General features: G+C 37.0%; 1 protein-coding gene across 1 annotated transcript in view; it reads left to right on the top strand.

Moving 5' to 3' along the window:
- HMCN1 (hemicentin 1) overlaps window positions 1-20,358 on the top strand; it is a 498,146-nt gene that overhangs the window by 171,096 nt on the left and 306,692 nt on the right. Inside the window, exon 5 of the mRNA XM_045983171.1 lies at window positions 19,962-20,133. Coding sequence (XP_045839127.1) covers window positions 19,962-20,133 — 172 coding nt within the window. The remainder of the gene's footprint in view (window positions 1-19,961; window positions 20,134-20,358) is intronic.

The following is a 20,358-nucleotide window of genomic DNA, read 5'->3' as shown; positions in this document are numbered from 1 at the left end:
CTAATACATATGCCCTTATTTCCAGTGACATTGGGGTGACTGTGACTATTTTTTTAAATCCGTAGTTCTAAGAATGCTACAAGAACCAAGTGTGTCAGTGTATGAAGTTGAATTTTAAAGCATCCCAGATGAGAATTTAAAAATGCTTTTTGATAAACAGTGTTAGAGAAAAGATTGAATTATCATTCTGTTCTCTTTTTAGAAAATATTACACTTTATTTTTTTATGGGAATAGACAGTCAAAGACTATCAGTCAAAAATGCAGGAAGACCATCATAGTCTCTTGTTCATTAATAGTAACAAAATTGTTATTAATTTCTAGATTTGTCAGTTTTAATAATTTGAAATGTATATGTCTTATTTTTTATTGCAGGTAACTATTTTTGTTCCATCTTTTGTAGTTGTGACTTTGTATTTTTTTTTTTCTTAAGTGGGACCCCCAAACTGAATACACTTTAGGCCAGATTTGGGTCATTCCCTAAATAGGAGGTTTGGGGGGGAGCCTCAGTGTTCTGTTATCTTTTGCATCTTTCCATTGCTCCTCAGAAGCTCCTTCAGAAACCCAGAACTGACCCCCTGCTCAAAAACGTGAATTTTCTAGGGGTGAAACAGAGAAGATATTTTACCCTAGTTTATGATAGCAAAGGCCAAATATGTGTGCTCTCTGTTGCTTAAACTCTGGCCTTGTAAAACTAACATAGGCAGGAAGCATACTTTCACCCTTGTGTATCTAGTATAGAACTACTATTTGGTAGAATGATGTGCTTAAGTGTTTATTGACTTAATATCAAATCCCTTTTTAAGCCATAAATCAGTTTTATTCTTTCTTTAGTTGTTAATATACTGTGATAATTAGGTTTAAAATAAATAAGAGATATTATTTAGTCCGAAGACCCTAATAGCCTATGGGTTGCTTTTTCTCTGCGCCCCCATCCTCCCTCACTCCCAGTGTTGAAATTGTTCTCCTGCCTCTGTTTTACCTTTACTTTGCAATCTATTCTTTTTTAGACTAGAGAACCTATTGGTATCCTGATGGGTCTTTCTCTGACTTAATCCATTGCTTTCATTTGCTTCCCAAATTCGATTCTTGCTTTACTTTTCTCTTTTACCCTTAGGACCTCCTAAGATTTGTACAGTTATTTCCAACTGCTCTCTCTGGAGTGATGATTTAGTTGTAGGAGCTAATAAAGTTTTACTGTAATTTAAAAGGGAGACTGAAGATGCTTGACAAGTGCTGAATATTCACCTATATTATTGCTAACGTTACCAGTAAAATCCAGACTCGTATAAATGGAAGGGTCCTTGCTAAAGATGAAATGGGGGTCTGGAAAGAGTTAGTGTTACTGAGGTTTTTGTGCATGCTGCCAGATTTTAAAAGCTGTATAATGTTGAAGTTTTACCACATCTATAAAGCATTTCCCAGTAATTTTAGTCCACATTGATGGCTCCTCTTCCTGACTGCTTAAAGCACACATTGTTACTAGCTTTTATGCCTTGTGGAACCTTTGACTAACTGGACCTTTCAAATCCTCCAGTTTATTTCCCCATTGAATGTACTTAAAGCTCTACTCTATGACGTTTGAATGTGTAAACTTCCTAAAGCTTTGTTTTTGAGTTTGTTAGTAATTCTTAAGATGGTGTTTGGGAATATGGAAACTATGATGAGATCTTGAGAAGTTTACTTAAAAATCAAAACATATTAGAGCAGAGATATGCAAAAGGCCTCTTCCTATTGTATGGCCTGGGAACAAAGAAGCTTGCCTATAACTTGACTGAATATTAAAATATCTAAATAATGTATGAATCAGGATTGGTGCTAATCAATGTGATAACATAGAGACAGTTAAGTCGCTAAGGTAAACAGTGTCCACCCAAGTTCTGTCTAAAAGTGAGGGATCTTCAGCCATCTGAGTTAGAGGCTATTTGGTCCAAGATGGTTATGATTAGGGAAGCAAAGAACTATAGTCTATAAGCCTATAAGACTTTCCCATCTCATTGAGAAGAGCATTTGGTATTGTGAGATTAATCAGCCAAATGCTATTAAATGTTTAATACATCTAAATCCCTTCCCTCGTCTTTTTCCCAAACTCAACAAGCACATGACAGAAAGGTAGACTTAAAAATTTAAGTGTGTATGGAGGATGTCACTTTAATCCAGGACATAATTTGAAAATTGCATGGAGTCAAAGTTATGCTTGAAATCCTTTCAGTCACTTCTAAATTACTAGGACATAGTCCCTTACAAGCTCAAAATCTAATTTTTTTTTCCTCTCTCCCCTTCTCTCTCCTTTCCTCCTTTTTTCTCTCCCTCCTTATCTTCTTTTTTCTTTCTCCTTCCTCCCTCCCCCTCTCTCTCTTCTTCCCTGGGTCATTTGGAATCTAAGATTTCTTTCAAAGGTAGGAATATGAGGGGTGATGGGCACCCTATATTATAATCTTACAGTGGCTAGTAGCATGATATTTAGGGTTCTTTGCCTTTTTTGGAATCTTATATCTTATATTACTGGCAATGTGTTACATAGTACAAAATGTAAGTATTTAGAGGTTATAGAAAACATTTAATGAAGTAAAATTTATAAAGTTCTTTGTACAATGCTTAGCATATAAGTGCTTTCTAAATGGTAGCCATCACAAAATACATACATACATACATAAAGTGGTAGCTTTCAAAACAACCACACAGGTATGATTTGGAGCCCAGAATAAGTCAGCCCCTACAAGCCAACAGAAAAGTCATGTGGTCGTAAAGTGTTCTGATTCCTCTTTGTCCATTTATGAAATACAAAATTTCTTTGCAGTGTGAATTATTTTATTCTCTAATTTATCTTGTTTAAGTAAGAATTTCAGATACTTCAAAAAAATTTTTTTTTGTTTAGTAATGTAAAAGACTGTTCCGTAGAAGTGACCGTACCTCTCTAAAGTTGTTTTTAAAAATCTCCTCCTATCTCACTTTGAGAATCTGATGAAACTGTGAATCCTCCTCCCATGCATTATGTCCATATACTTATATAATTCTGCATATCTATTCAGTGAAAGGCTAACTTTAATAGTACTCAAGTATCTCTTTAATTAAGGTGATTTTGTTACTCAAAAGAGCTTGGAGTAAGTTTGGACTTTTTCCTGCTTTGGTGTAGCTAGGAGTGAGAACACAGCTAGTCTATGTATATAAACATACACACATTTATGCATATATGTATAGATACAACATGTGTGTCTATTCACAAAGGCATGTATTTATGTACTTATGTATTTCATAATTTCTTTAGCTTGAATAACTAGGAATAGTTTTTTTTTTTTTAAGATTATTTATTTGTCAGAGAGAGAGAGAGAGAGAGAGAGAGCGAGAGTGCACAAGCCGGCAGAGTGGCAGGCAGAGGTGGAGAGAGAAGTGGGCTCCCTGCCGAGCAAGAAGCCCAATTAGGGACTGGATCCCAGGCCACGGAGATCATGACCTGAACCAAAGGCAGTGGCTTAACCCACTGAGCTACCCAGGCGTCCCTCGAGGAAGAGTTTTAATGAGAGAATTGAATTCAGTGAGACTTTTCCATTCTCAAATAGATAGGTATATAGTAGAGGAAAAAAAGAAAAAGAAACAAACAAACCAAAAGACCTAGGCAAACACAAAAGGAATCAATGGGAGACATAAATGAAAAAAATCAATCTTTTTTTTTTTTTTTAGCTTTACTAAGGTATAATTGAGAAAACTGTAGGATATATGAAGTGTAAATTGTGATGACATGATATGCATAGAACTTGTGAAAAGATCGACATCCATCAACTCACAAATTTATCTTTTAAAAAATTATTATTAACATAAATTACTATTTGGTTAGAACATTTAAGTTCTACTCTTTTAGTAAATTTCAATTATATAATACAGTTTTATCAGCATGATATGAGTCCTCTGTAGAATCGTCAAAAAATAGAAGTCACACTCATAAAAGCAGAGAGTAGAAGAGTGGTTTCCAGGGCTGAAGGGTGTGGGAAATAGTGAGAGGTTGGAAAACAGATACACGCCTTCAGCTGGAAGATGAATAAGGCCTGTGGGTCTAATGCATAAAAGTTTATCTTTTATATTTTTACTATTTTAAAGTGTATTTTCTGGCTAACTAAGTTTCCTCAGTCATGTGTAACACATTGAAGTTGTGACACATAAGAATTTTATGAAGATAAATTAATGAAATATACTTTGACACTTTCAAATAACAGCAGGAATGACTTCACTCTTCAAAAATGTCTGAAGTGTGCTCTTATTTTTTCAGCTGTTGCACATTAGAGAACTTCCATCATGTTGAAGGTATGGTAGTCATACACATTTTGGGTGTTCATAGAGTTGAAAGTTGAGGGTCGCTTTTGTCATCAGTCCTCTGTAGTGTCCCCACTGAACCCAAACTTCCTAGTGCTGTTCCCATTTTGAACCCTTCCCCCAACCTGTATTCTCTGTTTGACTTGGGCAAAATTCTCATTCCACCAGAAAGTCTTTGAAAAAAAAAATCCGACAACCTTTTAATACAAATTATTCCTTATTTTTCATACCTTTAGCACAAGCATTATATAGCTCTGTCCTATAAATCACCAATCACACTTGTTTATGAGCTCTTACTATTAGAAAAGCTCATTGTGAGGAGTCAAGATGGTGGAGAAGTAGCAGCCTGAGACTACATCAGGTAGCAGGAGATCAGCTCGATAGCTTATCTAAACATTGCAAACACCTACAAATCCAACGGGAGAGCGAAGAGAAGAAGAACAGCAACTCTAGAAACAGAAAATCAACCACTTTCTGAAAGAACCTGTTTTTATCCCCTTTCTCTCCCCCCCCCCCCCACAATTAGGGGTCTCTTCTGATTTGGTTACAGCGCATTTTTCTGGGGTCTTTGCCACCCTTTTAGTATTTTATTTGCTCCTTCATATCCTCTTATCTGGACAAAATGACAAGGCGGAAAAAATCACCACAAACAAAAGAACGAAAGACAGTACCGAAGGCTAGGGACCTAATCAACACAGACATTGGTAATATGTCAGATCAAGAGTTCAGAATGATGATTCTGAACATTTTAGCCGGGCTCGAAAAAGGCAAGGAAGATATTAGAGAAACCCTCTATGGAGATATTAAAGCCCTTTCTGGAGAAATTAAAGAACTAAAATCTAACCAAGTTGAAATCAAAAAAGCTATTAATGAGGTGCAATCAAAAATGGAGGCTCTCACTGCTAGGATCAATGAGGCAGAAGAAAGAATCAGTGATATAGAAGACCAAATGACAGAGAATAAAGAAGCCGAACAAAAGAGGGACAAACAGCTACTGGACCATGAGGGGAGAATTCGAGAGATAAGTGACACCATAAGACGAAACAACATTAGAATAATTGGGATTCCAGAAGAAGAAGAAACAGAGAAGGGAGCAGAAGGTCTATTGGAGAGAATCATTGGAGAGAATTTCCCTAATATGGCAAAGGGAACAAGCATCAAAATCCAGGAGATGCAGAGAAGCCCCCTCAAAGTCAACAAGAATAGGTCCACACCCCGTCACCTAATAGTAAAATTTACAAGTCTTAGTGACAAAGAGAAAATCCTGAAAGCAGCCCGAGAAACGAAGTCTGTAACATACAATGGTAAAAATGTTAGATTGGCAGCAGACTTATCCACAGAGACCTGGCAGGCCAGGAAGAGCTGGCATGATATATTCAGAGCACTAAATGAGAAAAACATGCAGCCAAGAATACTCTATCCAGCTAGGCTATCATTGAAAATAGAAGGAGAGATCAAAAGCTTCCAGGACAAACAAAAACTGAAAGAATTTGCAAACACCAAACCAGCTCTCCAGGAAATATTGAAAGGGGTCCTCTAAGCAAAGAGAGAGCCTAAAAGTAGTAGATCAGAAAGGTACAGAGACAATATACAGTAACAGTCACCTTACAGACTAATAATGGCACTAAATTCATATCTCTCAATAGTTACCCTGAATGTTAATGGGCTAAATGCCCCAATCAAAAGACACAGGGTATCAGAATGGATAAAAAAACAAAACCCATCAGTATGTTGCCTACAAGAAACTCATTTTAGACGCGAAGACACCTCCAGATTTAAAGTGAGGGGGTGGAAAACAATTTACCATGCTAATGGGCATCAGAAGAAAGCTGGGGTGGCAATCCTTATATCAGATCAATTAGATTTCAAGCCAAAGACTATAATAAGAGATGAGGAAGGACACTATATCCTACTCAAAGGGTCTGTCCAACAAGAAGATCTAACAATTTTAAATATCTATGCCCCTAACGTGGGAGCAGCCAACTATATCAACCAATTAATAACAAAATCAAAGAAACACATCAATAATAATACAATAATAGTAGGGGACTTTAACACTCCCCTCACTGAAATGGACAGATCATCCAAGCAAAAGATCAACAAGGAAATAAAGGCCTTAAATGACACACTGGACCAGATGGACATCACAGATCTATTCAGAACATTTCATCCCAAAGCAACAGAATACACATTCTTCTCTAGTGCACATGGAACCTTCTCCAGAATAGATCACGTCCTGGGTCACAAATCAGGTCTCAACCAGTATCAAAAGATTGGGATCATTCCCTGCATATTTTCAGACCACAATGCTCTGAAGCTAGAACTCAATCACAAGAGGAAAGCTGGAAAGAACCCAAATACATGGAGACTAAACAGCATCCTTCTAAAGAATGAATGGGTCAACCAGGAAATTAAAGAATTGAAAAAATTCATGGAAACAAATGATAATGAAAACACAACAGTTCAAAATCTGTGGGACACAGCAAAGGCAGTCCTGAGAGGAAAATATATAGCAGTACAAGCCTTTCTCAAGAAACAAGAAAGGTCTCAAGTACACAACCTAACCCTACACGTAAAGGAGCTGGAGAAAGAACAAGAAAGAAACCCTAAACCCAGCAGGAGAAGAGAAATCATAAAGATCAGAGCAGAAATCAATGAAATAGAAACCAAAAAAACAATAGAAAAAATCAATGAAACTAGGAGCTGGTTCTTTGAAAGAATCAATAAGATTGATAAACCCCTGGCCAGACTCATCCAAAAGAAAAGAGAAAGGACCCAAATAAATAAAATCATGAATGAAAGAGGAGAGATCACAACTAACACCAAAGAAATACAGACAATTATAAGAACATACTATGAGCAGCTTTACACCAACAAATTTGACAATCTCGAAGAAATGGATGCATTCCTAGAGACATATAAACTACCACAACTGAACCAGGAAGAAATAGAAAACCTGAACAGGCCCATAACCAGTAAGGAGATTGAAAGAGTCATCAAAAATCTCCAAACAAACAAAAGCCCAGGGCCAGACAGCTTCCCAGGGGAATTCTACCAAACATTTAAAGAAGAACTCATTCCTATTCTCCTGAAACTGTTCCAAAAAATAGAAATGGAAGGAAAACTTCCAAACTCACTTTATGAGGCCAGCATCACCTTGATCCCAAAACCAGACAAGGATCCCACCAAAAAAGAGAACTACAGACCAATATCCTTGATGAACACAGACGCAAAAATTCTCGCCAAAATACTAGCCAATAGGATTCAACAGTACATTAAAAGGATTATTCACCACGATCAAGTGGGATTTATTCCAGGGCTGCAAAGTTGGTTCAACATCCGCAAATCAATCAGTGTGATACAACACATTAATAAAAGAAAGAACAAGAACCATATGATACTCTCAATAGATGCTGAAAAAGCATTTGACAAAGTACAGCATCCCTTCCTGATCAAAACTCTTCAAAGTGTAGGGATAGAGGGCACATACCTCAATATTATCAAAGCCATCTATGAAAAACCCACCGCAAATATCATCCTCAATGGAGAAAAAATGAAAGCTTTTCCGCTAAGGTCAGGAACACGGCAGGGATGTCCATTATCACCACTGCTATCCAACATAGTACTAGAAGTCCTAGCCTCAGCAATCAGACAACAAAAAGAAAGGCATCCAAATTGGTTTTTTTTTTTTTCCATTTTATTTATTTTTTCAGCGTAACAGTATTCATTCTTTTTGCACAACACCCAGTGCTCCATGCAAAACGTGCCCTCCCCATTACCCACCACCTGTTCCCCCAACCTCCCACCCCTGACCCTTCAAAACCCTCAGGTTGTTTTTCAGAGTCCATAGTCTCTTATGGTTCGCCTCCCCTCCCCAATGTCCATAGCCCGCTCCCCCTCTCCCAATCCCACCTCCCCCCAGCAACCCCCAGTTTGTTTTGTGAGATTAAGAGTCATTTATGGTTTGTCTCCCTCCCAATCCCATCTTGTTTCATTTATTCTTCTCCTATCCCCCTACCCCCCCATGTTGCTTCTCCATGTCCTCATATCAGGGAGATCATATGATAGTTGTCTTTCTCCGATTGACTTATTTCACTAAGCATGATACGCTCTAGTTCCATCCACGTCGTCGCAAATGGCAAGATTTCATTTCTTTTGATGGCTGCATAGTATTCCATTGTGTATATATACCACCTCTTCTTGATCCATTCATCTGTTGATGGACATCTAGGTTCTTTCCATAGTCTGGCTATTGTAGACATTGCTGCTATAAACATTCGGGTACACGAGGCATCCAAATTGGTAAAGAAGAAGTCAAACTATCACTCTTCGCAGATGATATGATACTATATGTGGAAAACCCAAAAGACTCCACCCCAAAACTGCTAGAACTTGTACAGGAATTCAGTAAAGTGTCAGGATATAAAATCAATGTACAGAAATCAGTTGCATTTCTGTACACCAACAACAAGACAGAAGAACGAGAAATTAAGGAGTCAATCCCATTTACAATTGTACCCAAAACTATAAGATACCTAGGAATAAACCTAACCAAAGAGGCTAAGAATCTATACACAGAAAATTATAAAGTACTCATGAAAGAAATTGAGGAAGACACAAAGAAATGGAAAAATGTTCCATGCTCCTGGATTGGAAGAATAAACATTGTGAAAATGTCTATGCTACCTAAAGCAATCTACACATTTAATGCAATCCCTATCAAAATACCATCCATTTTTTTCAAAGAAATGGAGCAAATAATCCTAAAATTTATATGGAACCAGAAAAGACCTTGAATAGCCAAAGGAATATTGAAAAAGAAAGCCAAAGTTGGTGGCATCACAATTCCGGACTTCAAGCTCTATTACAAAGCTGTCATCATCAAGACAGCATGGTACTGGCACAAAAACAGACACATAGATCAGTGGAACAGAATAGAGAGCCCAGAAATCGACCCTCAACTCTATGGTCAACTAATCTTCGACAAAGCAGGAAAGAATGTCCAATGGAAAAAAGACAGCCTCTTCAATAAATGGTGCTGGGAAAATTGGACAGCCACATGCAGAAAAATGAAATTGGACCACTTCCTTACACCACACACGAAAATAGACTCCAGATGGATGAAGGACCTCAATGTGAGAAAGGAATCCATCAAAATCCTTGAGGAGAATGCAGGCAGCAACCTCTTCGACCTCAGCCGTAGCAACATCTTCCTAGGAACAACGGCAAAGGCAAGGGAAGCAAGGGCAAAAATGAACTGTTGGGATTTCATCAAGATCAAAAGCTTTTGCACAGCAAAGGAAACAGTTAACAAAACCAAAAGACAACTGACAGAATGGGAGAAGATATTTGCAAACGACATTATCAGACAAAGGGCTAGTATCCAAAATCTATAAGGAACTTAGCAAACTCAACACCCAAAGAACAAACAATCCAATCAAGAAATGGGCAGAGGACATGAACAGACATTTCTGCAAAGAAGACATCCAGATGGCCAACAGACACATGAAAAAGTGCTCCACGTCACTCGGCATCAGGGAAATACAAATCAAAACCACAATGAGATATCACCTCACACCAGTCAGAATGGCTAAAATTAACAAGTCAGGAAATGACAGATGCTGGCGAGGATGCGGAGAAAGGGGAACCCTCCTCCACTGTTGGTGGGAATGCAAGCTGGTGCAACCACTCTGGAAAACAGCATGGAGGTTCCTCAAAATGTTGAAAATAGAACTACCCTATGACCCAGCAATTGCACTACTGGGTATTTACCCTAAAGATACAAACATAGTGATCCGAAGGGGCACGTGTACCCGAATGTTTATAGCAGCAATGTCTACAATAGCCAAACTATGGAAAGAACCTAGATGTCCATCACCAGATGAATGGATCAAGAAGAGGTGGTATATATACACAATGGAATACTATGCAGCCATCAAAAGAAATGAAATCTTGCCATTTGCGACGACGTGGATGGAACTAGAGCGTATCATGCTTAGTGAAATAAGTCAATCGGAGAAAGACAACTATCATATGATCTCCCTGATATGAGGACATGGAGAAGCAACATGGGGGGGTAGGGGGATAGGAGAAGAATAAATGAAACAAGATGGGATTGGGAGGGAGACAAACCATAAATGACTCTTAATCTCACAAAACAAACTGGGGGTTGCTGGGGGGAGGTGGGATTGGGAGAGGGGGAGGGGGCTAGGGACATTGGGGAGGGTATGTGCTATGGTGAGTGCTGTGAAGTGCGTAAACCTGGCGATTCACAGACCTGTACCCCTGGGGATAAAAATACATTATATGTTTATTAAAAAAAAAAATTTGGAAGGGGAGGCGAACCATAAGAGACTATGGACTCTGAAAAACAACCTGAGGGTTTTGAAGGGTCAGGGGTGGGAGGTTGGGGGAACAGGTGGTGGGTAATGGGGAGGGCACGTTTTGCATGGAGCACTGGGTGTTGTACAAAAACAATGAATACTGTTACGTTGAAAAAATAAAATGGAAAAAAAAAAAAAAGAAAAGCTCATTGCATGATTTTCCAAATTAAGTATTAGAAAAAATAATACAAATGGGTTTGTTAGCAAAAGACATTTTCAGATCTCAAAGGGTGACATCTCAAAGTGATTTGTTAAAATTTGCAAACTGTGAAATTGGGTTTGTCAGCACTGTGTGAGTGGACGCAACCTCAGGAAGAGACTCGCATTAAGCAAACTCATCACCGCGCTGTATAAAATCAGAAGGCCAACTCATTCATCTATGATGAGAAAGCTAATTGCCATAAGTCTAGAACACTTGTGTTGACATGGCTAGTACATTCACTCCCTGAAGGCACATATACAAGGGGGACAGATTATCATCTGAAGGTTTCCTAGAATCAGAACAAGGGAAAATTTGTTCCAAGGCTCTATTCCAAGCCATTATGTATGGATATCCAAGCTCCTTATCACAGAATGATGTATTTCCTCCTTTGTGTAAGTTTTTCGTGGGAAGGAACAACAAGGGAAATGTCATGACTTTAAATTCCATGATAATCTGGATCTCTCAACTGAATTGCAGTTCCACATATCCAACCACCTCCTTTGTACTTCCACTTGGATGTCTAATAAATAGAGGTCTTAAATTTAGCATGCCCAAGCTGAGAGCGTCCACATCCAACTTATTCCATCACCCTATATGGGTTTTGAAGGGTCAGGGGTGGGAGGTTGGGGCAACCTGAGGGTTTTGAAGGGTCAGGGGTGGGAGGTTGGGGGAACAGGTGGTGGGTAATGGAGAAGGCACGTTTTGCATGGAGCACTGGGTGTTGTGCAAAAAGAATGAATACTGTTACGCTGAAAAAATAAATAAAATGAGAAAAAAAAAAAATCAACTCTCTCTGCAGTCTTCTCAGTCTTGGGTAATGGCAACAGAGAGGTATCAGTCTCAATCCCCATGTCCAGTCTTCAGGAAACTTTGTCAAGCCTGACCTCAGTAAGCATCCACACCTGGTCACATCTCATTGCCGCAATGCCACAACCCTGATCTGGGTCACTCAGGGTCATCTCTCACCCAGATTATTGCAGTGTTCATATCTGATCTCCTTGCTTCTCTCCTTGAATTCCCTAGACTCTAATTTCAACACAGAGGCTGGAGAGATCTTTTTAACATACGTCCTATCATGTAACTCCTGAGCTATCAAGGCTTAGATCAAATCTGCTGTCCAAACACAAGAATATGTAGGCTCATAGTACTATATACTTACGCTTGAAATGAAATTGAGTAGCATAGTTTACATGACCACATACCTGTTGTATAATTGGGAGTTCTCTGAATTAATGTCTCTGCAGAACACGTTTCTTTTTTTTCTTTTTTTTTTAAAAGATTTTATTTATTTATTTGACAGAGAACGAGAGATCACAAGTAGGCAGAGGCAGGCAGAGAGAGAGGGGGAAGCAGGCTTCCCGCTGAGCAGAGAGCCCGATGCAGGGCTCGATCCCAGGACCCTGGGATCATGACCTGAGCCAAAGGCAGAGGCTTAACCCACTGAGCCACCCAGGTGCCCCCAGAACACGTTTCTTAAAGGGAAATTAATAAAATGTGCTATTTTGAAGCTTATGTGTGTTATTAATTCTCAACAATAACAGGAGCAATTGTTTACATTTCATACCAACCAAGATTTTTTTTCCAAAGAAGAATTTTTGACTGACGTTGTTTACTATGATATGGAGATATTAAAAAAAAAGACCAACTTTTAGTAAGTTTTATTATTATTTTCCTACAGACAGTACACCTCTTTATTGCCTCCATTCAGGGTGACTGCTGACATTGTCAGCTTTTAGTGTACTGTTGGCTTGGACTTTATCCCAGATGTAACTGGAATCATTAAAACTTTTTGAGTAGAAAAGTGCATCACAGTTTGGGACTATACACTGAGTGTTTGTATTCTCATCTTGCTTATTTATTACTAGAAAGTAAGCTAGATAATTTGTTTTTAATGTCTGTCCCAGTTCTCCAACTAGGTTGTCATGTCTTATAAGGCAGGAAATGTGTTTCTATTTCTTTGGTATTCTTTATAATATGCCGTACTATCCTTTATGTTCAGTAGATGCTCAATAAGTACTTGGTGACTCTAAGAATATTCCGAATTATAGGCTCCATGCTATGCTGTGCATTAGAAATGAACTTGGACCTTGGGGCGGGGCGGGGGAGGGGTGGGAGAGGCTGTCCTGGTTATCCAGAGGATCAGGTCTGCTCTGGCTAAGAGAGAGATGATCTCTGCCTGCCTCTGCTATTACATATATGTATATATCATATATTATATCATATAATATGTATATATCATATAATATGTATATATCATATATACATGTATTACATATATGTATATATCATCTTATACATATGATGATAGCTTCATCATAGATGAAGCCTGCCTCTGCTATTACATGGGGTCTACCACAAAAATGTAGTAAGTCTTTCTCACATCAAATATAATGTAGATTTAAAGACTTTAATATTGATATATAATTTAATTCTTGATAATTTGTTGCCCAATGGTCATAAAAACATACAGCTAATCAGATTACTGTTTTGCTTGCCACTTCTCATTAAAAACACCTGCATCGATTTTTGTTTTTCACTACTTATATTTTTGATTTATTCTTGAAAACTGCCATTTTTTTCTTTATTATAGTTCAGAAATGTACAAGATTATTGGGATCAAAAGGCCAGCCCTGCTTCTTTCTCGTTGTATGACTTACAGACTTTGGGATCTATGTCTCCATTTTTTTTTTCCATCTATAGAATGGAGATAACCATAACTGTGTTGAAGAGCTGTTACAAATTTGTTGGACCTGGCATGTTATTACACTGTAAAAGTGCTTGCTATTATTAGTAGTAAGGTTACACCAATCTTTTTTGGAATGGGTTCTGATTATTAGATGGGTACATTTACACCTAACTCAGCCTTTTATGTTGCTCTTGCTTTGTTGAATTCATTTTCTGACTAACTTTCTACCATTTCTGAACTTGAAAATCTGCATCCAGTGCTGTGGAGAAGCATACATGTTGGCATTTAAATAGGAAAAAACTGACTTAATTTTAGAGGTTACTCCATTGGATTTTTAAATCCCAAGCTAACTCTCCAAATAAAGAAAAGCTTAATAGAGCTTGGTGCTCACATTTAAGACCACACATGCAAGTTTGTGCTCTATTCAGCTTCTGTGTTGAAAATTCAGGGCTGAGAGAGGGTTTGTCACAAATGAATACAGAGCCAAATCCTGCCTTTTCACACACTCTTACGTCTAAAAGTAAAGATCTGACATACAGTTAATTTCTCCTTCACTTTCTACCTCCCTCTTTCCCATTTCCCCTCTCTCTCACAAATGTTTATTAGGAATTTACTATATCCCATGCATGGTATTGACTTCAGGAGATATAGTAGTGACCATGTCTGTCATGCTCTGTACTCTCTCTCATGGGACTTAGAGTTTAGTAGGGAAGAAAAACGATAAACAAAACAACAAAATACAAATAGATGTGTAATTTAATTACAAATTGTGTCTAACACCTTACCATATTTCTGTTTTTCCAGTGAGTGGAGAAAAGATATTCGGGGGAAATCCATTTGGATGTAATTCATTACATTAAAAAATCCTTCCAATTTGAATCAAAAAGAATAAAATACCTAGGAATAAATTTAACCAAGGAGGTAAAAGAAATATATACTAAAAACTATAAGACGTTGATTAAAAGACAAATAAATAAAATGGGCATAGGATCTGAATAGACATTCTCCCAAAGAAGACATACTGGTATGTCATACTGGTCAACAGGTATATAGAAAGATGTTCAGTATCACTCATCATCAGGGAAGTGCAAATCAAAACCACCATGAGATTCTACCTCACACCTGTTAGAACGGCTCTTACCAAAAAGACTAGAAATAAGATGTGGAGAAAAGGGAACCATTGTGCTCTCTTGGGGGGAATGCAGCCCTTATGGAAACTAGTGTGGAGGTTCCTCAAAAAATGAAAAGTAGAACTATCATATGATCTATTGGTTTCACTTCTGAGTTTTTAATCCAAAGAAAATGAAAACAATAACTTGAAAAGATATATGCACCTCCTTGTTCATTGCAATATTATTTTCAATAGCCAATACATGAAAGCAACCTGAGTTTCTATAGACAGATGAATGAATAAAGAAGATGTGGTATATATCTACTTGGGAATATTTTTCAGCCATAAAAAGAAGGAAATATTGCCATTTGTGACAACATGGATAGACCTCGAGGACCATATTTCATTATGCTAAGTGAAATAAGTCAGGCAGAAGATAAATACTGGATGATCTCACTTATAGGAAAAATCTAAAACAAAACGGAAAACAAAAACTTAACTCATAGCTACAGAGAACAGACTGGTGTTTGCTAAATGTGGAGGGTGGTAAAGGGGTGAGAGACATGGAGGAAGGGGGTCAAAAGGGACAGACTTTTAGTTATAAATAAAGCAAGTCTTGGGGATGTAATCATGAATAGCATGGCAGTGTATATTTGAGAGTTGCTAAAACAGTGAATCTTAAAACTTCTCATCAATATATCCTGGTTTTGTGCTTTGAAACAATACTTGCATCTCATTCCAGAGTGGAATAGACATGAACTTACTTTTAAATACTGATCATTACATAGGATGCAAAATGTTTATACTAAGAGAGTATCTTTAGGAATACAGGGGCTTATATAAAATATAATTATTGAGCTAGAATCTGTCTGGTTAGGTGTTTAAAGGGAATAAGAACTCTTTCAAATATCAGTTTCCTCATCTGTAAAATACAGGAGCTGTATTAGATGGTTTCACAGTCCCTTTGAGATATAAACTGGAAAAATCATTAGAGAAACATTTTTGCATTAAAATTTTTAATGTATAATTAATGGTTCCATAGTGGTTTGAAACTGTTTTTATGTCTATAAAAATGCACCAATGCAAAGATTGTCACATTATTCTGTTCCATTGTCATTAAAACAGAAAATCATTTCCAATCTCAGGAGGACATTTCTCATGGTTAGACAATTAAAGATTTTTTTTTCTTATATGTGACAATGTAAGAGGCCAGAAACCCCACTAATAGTGATAATGTAGCTTGCAGTGCTCTACTTGTATTCATATGCTGGTAAAATCTATATTTTCTAACAAAATGGATTACATCTGTTTTCAATTTGGTTTTTCTTATAAGAGGATAAAAAAGTGATTTTTCAGAAGTCTGTACTGTATCTTTCACAAGTAATGTTATGATACATAGTAATCCCTTTGTGAAAGCCTCGTAAATGTTGATGAATTGGAAATGGGATTGAGTAAACCCAAAAGTGGTTATATTCCATTCCATTTGAACACATTTGCCTTAGGAAAATGCAACTAAATTAGAAAGTCTTCCATTTTTATAAGAATGCCTAAAACTTGGTGATTTCTATGCATACCTAATAGACAATGGATAGATATCCAGTGATAGGTTATAACCTCCCTGCTTGGAGTTTGAAGGAAAGATATATTTGAGGAGCCACCCACAGATAATACTATGCATTTAAAGAGGATGAAAAAAAAAGATGTGTAAAAAATTTCTTCTGTTTCTGTTGCAATTCATTGTTAAACTTGAGGTACTATGCAATTCTTGTTTTCTAATTCTTCTTTTCCTATTCAGTTGAGAATTATTTATAGCCACGTTATGTGTCTTGCCCTTAAAACAAATGTTCTATTCATTTGTTCAATTTTTTCTTGTTCTCTTCCCTCTTTTGTCTCTATGCCAGACATTACCTCAAACTTTATTATCAGTCAAATTTATCAATTGCTTTCTGAGCCAATAAGCCAATCTTTCCCATTTTCTTGAGTTAGGCAGCCATGTTCTATGTATAAGAAATAAAAATGTCAGCCCTCTAATTATTAAAATGTGTTTTATTTGTGGTCAAATATTATAACAAGTCTAATCTCTGCAGCCATATGCACAGATTTGATGAAGAGATGATCCATACATTTCAGCTCAAGCAAGAACACTGAGAACCCATTTTTCAAATATAGCATCTGTTTCTTTAGACAATTATGTTGATATATGCTTCACTTCATATGTAAAATTCCTGGTGCCTTATAAAGTTAAAATTTGAGGAAGTATATCATTTTATTTTAGAGGTAATTAATTGTAATGAATTTGGTTTTTCTATTTAATTTGTCTATGACACCACTATAAGGTGTTTTTGTTTTTTTGTAAAATACCACTTCAGTGTATTAGTCCTCTGCTTTGACCCCTTCAATAATTTTTCACAGGGGTATTTAGGATAAAATCCAAAGATCATATCCTGACTTTCTGACAATACATAGTCTGCCCTTGATACAAGCTTCCAACTTCATGTTCTGCTTCTTCTGAACACTGAAGTAGCCACTTGGCTTCAATCATGTTCCCAGCATATTTGGAAAACTTCTGTTTTTGTGTGTTTTTTCAGGTCCTCTCTTCTACCTGGAAGGACTTTGCCTTTCTTTTTTCATTTACAGAATTATTTTTTTCCATTTTATTTTATTTTATTTTATTTCTTTTCAGTGTTTATTTGACGTTTATGCATGATTTTTTTCACTTGGCTTTTGAAGCCATTGTTGAAATATTCATTTAGGGGAAGAAAAGGGAATTGAGATATAGTGGGAAGGAAACCTGAATATGTACTATGTGGCATATGACTGACTATATGATAGGCACTTTATATATGTCATTTCAACAAGGGATCCCTGTTCCCATAATATTCTTTTATCTAAGAAGACATCATTATTATCATCATTATGACCAATTTCATGCACATTAGTGCATATCTCACTTTCATCATGTGTAGAGCATATCACTTGGTATTGGGTATACCAAGATCAAAGAGTTATGTGTGGTTCTTGACCCTAAAGAAAAGACAGGAAGATTTATTTTAAAATAAAATAATATATAAAACATGCAAAAAACCTCGTGAACACTAGCCCAGAGAAGAAGGGTGTTTACTAAATATTGATTAAAATACTTGCTCAGTACCTGGAAAAGTACCTTGAATCATAAACTTTTGTTTTATGAATGAATATAATTGCCTTACTGTTGTTATTTATATGATAATATGTGTAGCCACTTTCCTCCTTCTAGAGGACAAATATCAAGGTATAGTTTTTATGGGGAGTGAAGTTATTTCACAGTATTTGTTGTTTCCTTAATTGTTTAGTGAGTACTGCTATTGTAATTTTTTTTAAAGATTTTATTTATTTATTTGACAGAGAGAGATCACAAGTAGGCAGAGAGGCAGGCAGAGAGAGAGGGGGAAGCAGGCTCCCTGCTGAGCAGAAAGCCCAATATGGGGCTCAATCCCAAGACCCTGAGATCATGACCCAGGCCAAAGGCAGAGGCTTTAACCCACTGAGCCACCCAGGCGCCCCTGCTATTGTAGTTTTAAAATGTCTTTATTTTGAATAGTTAGGCTATAGCTTAATATTCAGCTCTGTTTAGTGTTTTATGACTAATTCAAGGAAAATTATTCATAATAGGATATAATCTTGAAAGACATATGAACCAGAGAAAGATCAGAGGTGGCTTAAAGATTATCATGATTTAGAATTAATTGTAGGGGGCGCCTGGGTGGCTCCGTGGGTTAAAGCCTCTGCCTTCGGCTCGGGTCGTGATCCCAGGGTTCGAGCCCCACATCGGGCTCTCTGCTCAGCAGGGAGTCTGCTTCCTCCTCTCTCTCTCTCTGCCTACTTGTGATCTGTCTGTCAAATAAATAAATAAAATCTTTTAAAAAAAAAAAAGAATTAATTGTAGTAAGTTCGACTAAGCAATACCTATCCAGACATGCACTATTTGTTTAATGAGAAATTGCATTTACTGTTGCAGAACACTTCTGAGAACCGGAAGTCTTTCTTGTTCACAGTGAGGCATTAACACGTTTTTATAATCCAATTTTTTAATATTTTGCCTAAGACTACTTTTCAAAATACACTACTTGAGTTGGTTCTAATCTGAAATATTTTTCTATGATTTAAAAAATGCAGGGGTCATTTTTCCTATTGTTTTTGGTATTTATTTATTTTATTATAAAAATGAATATTTTGCTGGTCTTGCAATTATTTTTCAATATTTAATATACTATATATGGTACAACATTCTACATATAATTAATGTATACTATATCCCAATAATTCATAGACCCAATATATTGAAATTGGATTAGTTTGCTAATTATCTTTTTTTAATTTAAAAAAAATTTTTTTTTTACTTTTTTCATTTTTAATTTATTTTTTTTCAGCGTAACAGTATTCATTGTTCTTGCACAACACCCAGTGCATTGTTTTTGCACAACACCCAGTGCTCCATGCAACACGTGCCCTCCCTATTACCCATCACCTGGTTCCCCCAACCTCCCACCCCCGACCCTTCAAAACCTTCAGGTTGTTTTTCAGAGTCCATAGTCTCCTATGGTTTGCCTCCCCTTCCATTTTTCTTTTTTTGGGGGGGGGGATTGGGAGGGAGCTAATTATCTTTTTTTTTTTTTTTTAAATATTTATTTGACAGACAGAGATCTCAAGTAGGCAGAGACGCAGACAGAGAGAGAGGGAAGCAGGCTCCTCGCTGAGCAGAGAGCCCGATGCGGGGCTCGATCCCAGGACGCTGGGACCATGACCTGAGCCGAAAGCAGAGACTTTAACCCACTGAGCCACCCAGGTGCCCCAAGGAGCTAATTATCTTTTAAAAATTGGGTATTGAAAGAAATCCAGAAAGAGAGAATGGTGGGAAAAGCGATCTCGCAATATTGGCAATACCATGTTCTTTTTAAAGGTTCTTTTCATTCTTTTGAAAAATATGAAACGTCTGTAATATCTCTGCATATTTTGTGTAACTGGCTTTTGGACACCATCATCTCATTTTGAATATATTATTGCAAGTAGAAAACCTGACATCTGAGCATGGGTTAAAGTAGTATTTTATTCTGAATCTGCTACAAGAACTGGAAGTAGGAAAAGGTTGCTCTTCACTGGGATGAAAAGAAACCAGGACAGGAAGTGCCTGAACCATGTGACTCACCAAAGCAAAAATACCACATCTAGAGTCGAGGCTGTGTAAGACTATAAATGTCCCCGATACCTCTCACACTTCTTCTTCTCTCTTCTAGGTGTTAAAATGGGTAGAGGAGGCAGTACAGTCCTCTAAAGTTCACCTCTTATCAACAGATCATTTGGAACAAGCTGTAAACACTTGGAAAATTCCTTTTGATCCCAGCCTAAAAGAGGTTACTGTGTCTCTGAGTGGCCCTTCTCCAGGGATTGAAATTCGTAATCCCTTAGGTGAGATATATCAAACATCATATGATAAAATACAAAAACCATAAAAGGTAAAAGTTTTTTTGTGCACTTACTTATGTCAGGTTAATGCTAACTTTATGAATAATTTAGCAAATGCAAAAGTGACTAGGAAAGATGTTTAAAAAGATGAAACTGTTTTAGTCGTAATTATTAATTGAATTACCATGAGATTTTTAAAAACCTGAGACTCCTAATAATTTAAGTAGA

The sequence above is a fragment of the Meles meles genome, chromosome 17, assembly GCF_922984935.1.
Source record: "Meles meles chromosome 17, mMelMel3.1 paternal haplotype, whole genome shotgun sequence".
Classification (NCBI taxonomy): Eukaryota; Metazoa; Chordata; class Mammalia; order Carnivora; family Mustelidae; genus Meles; species Meles meles.
The sequence above is the reverse complement of the archived record's forward strand: the minus strand, read 5'-3'. Positions and strand labels throughout refer to the sequence as shown.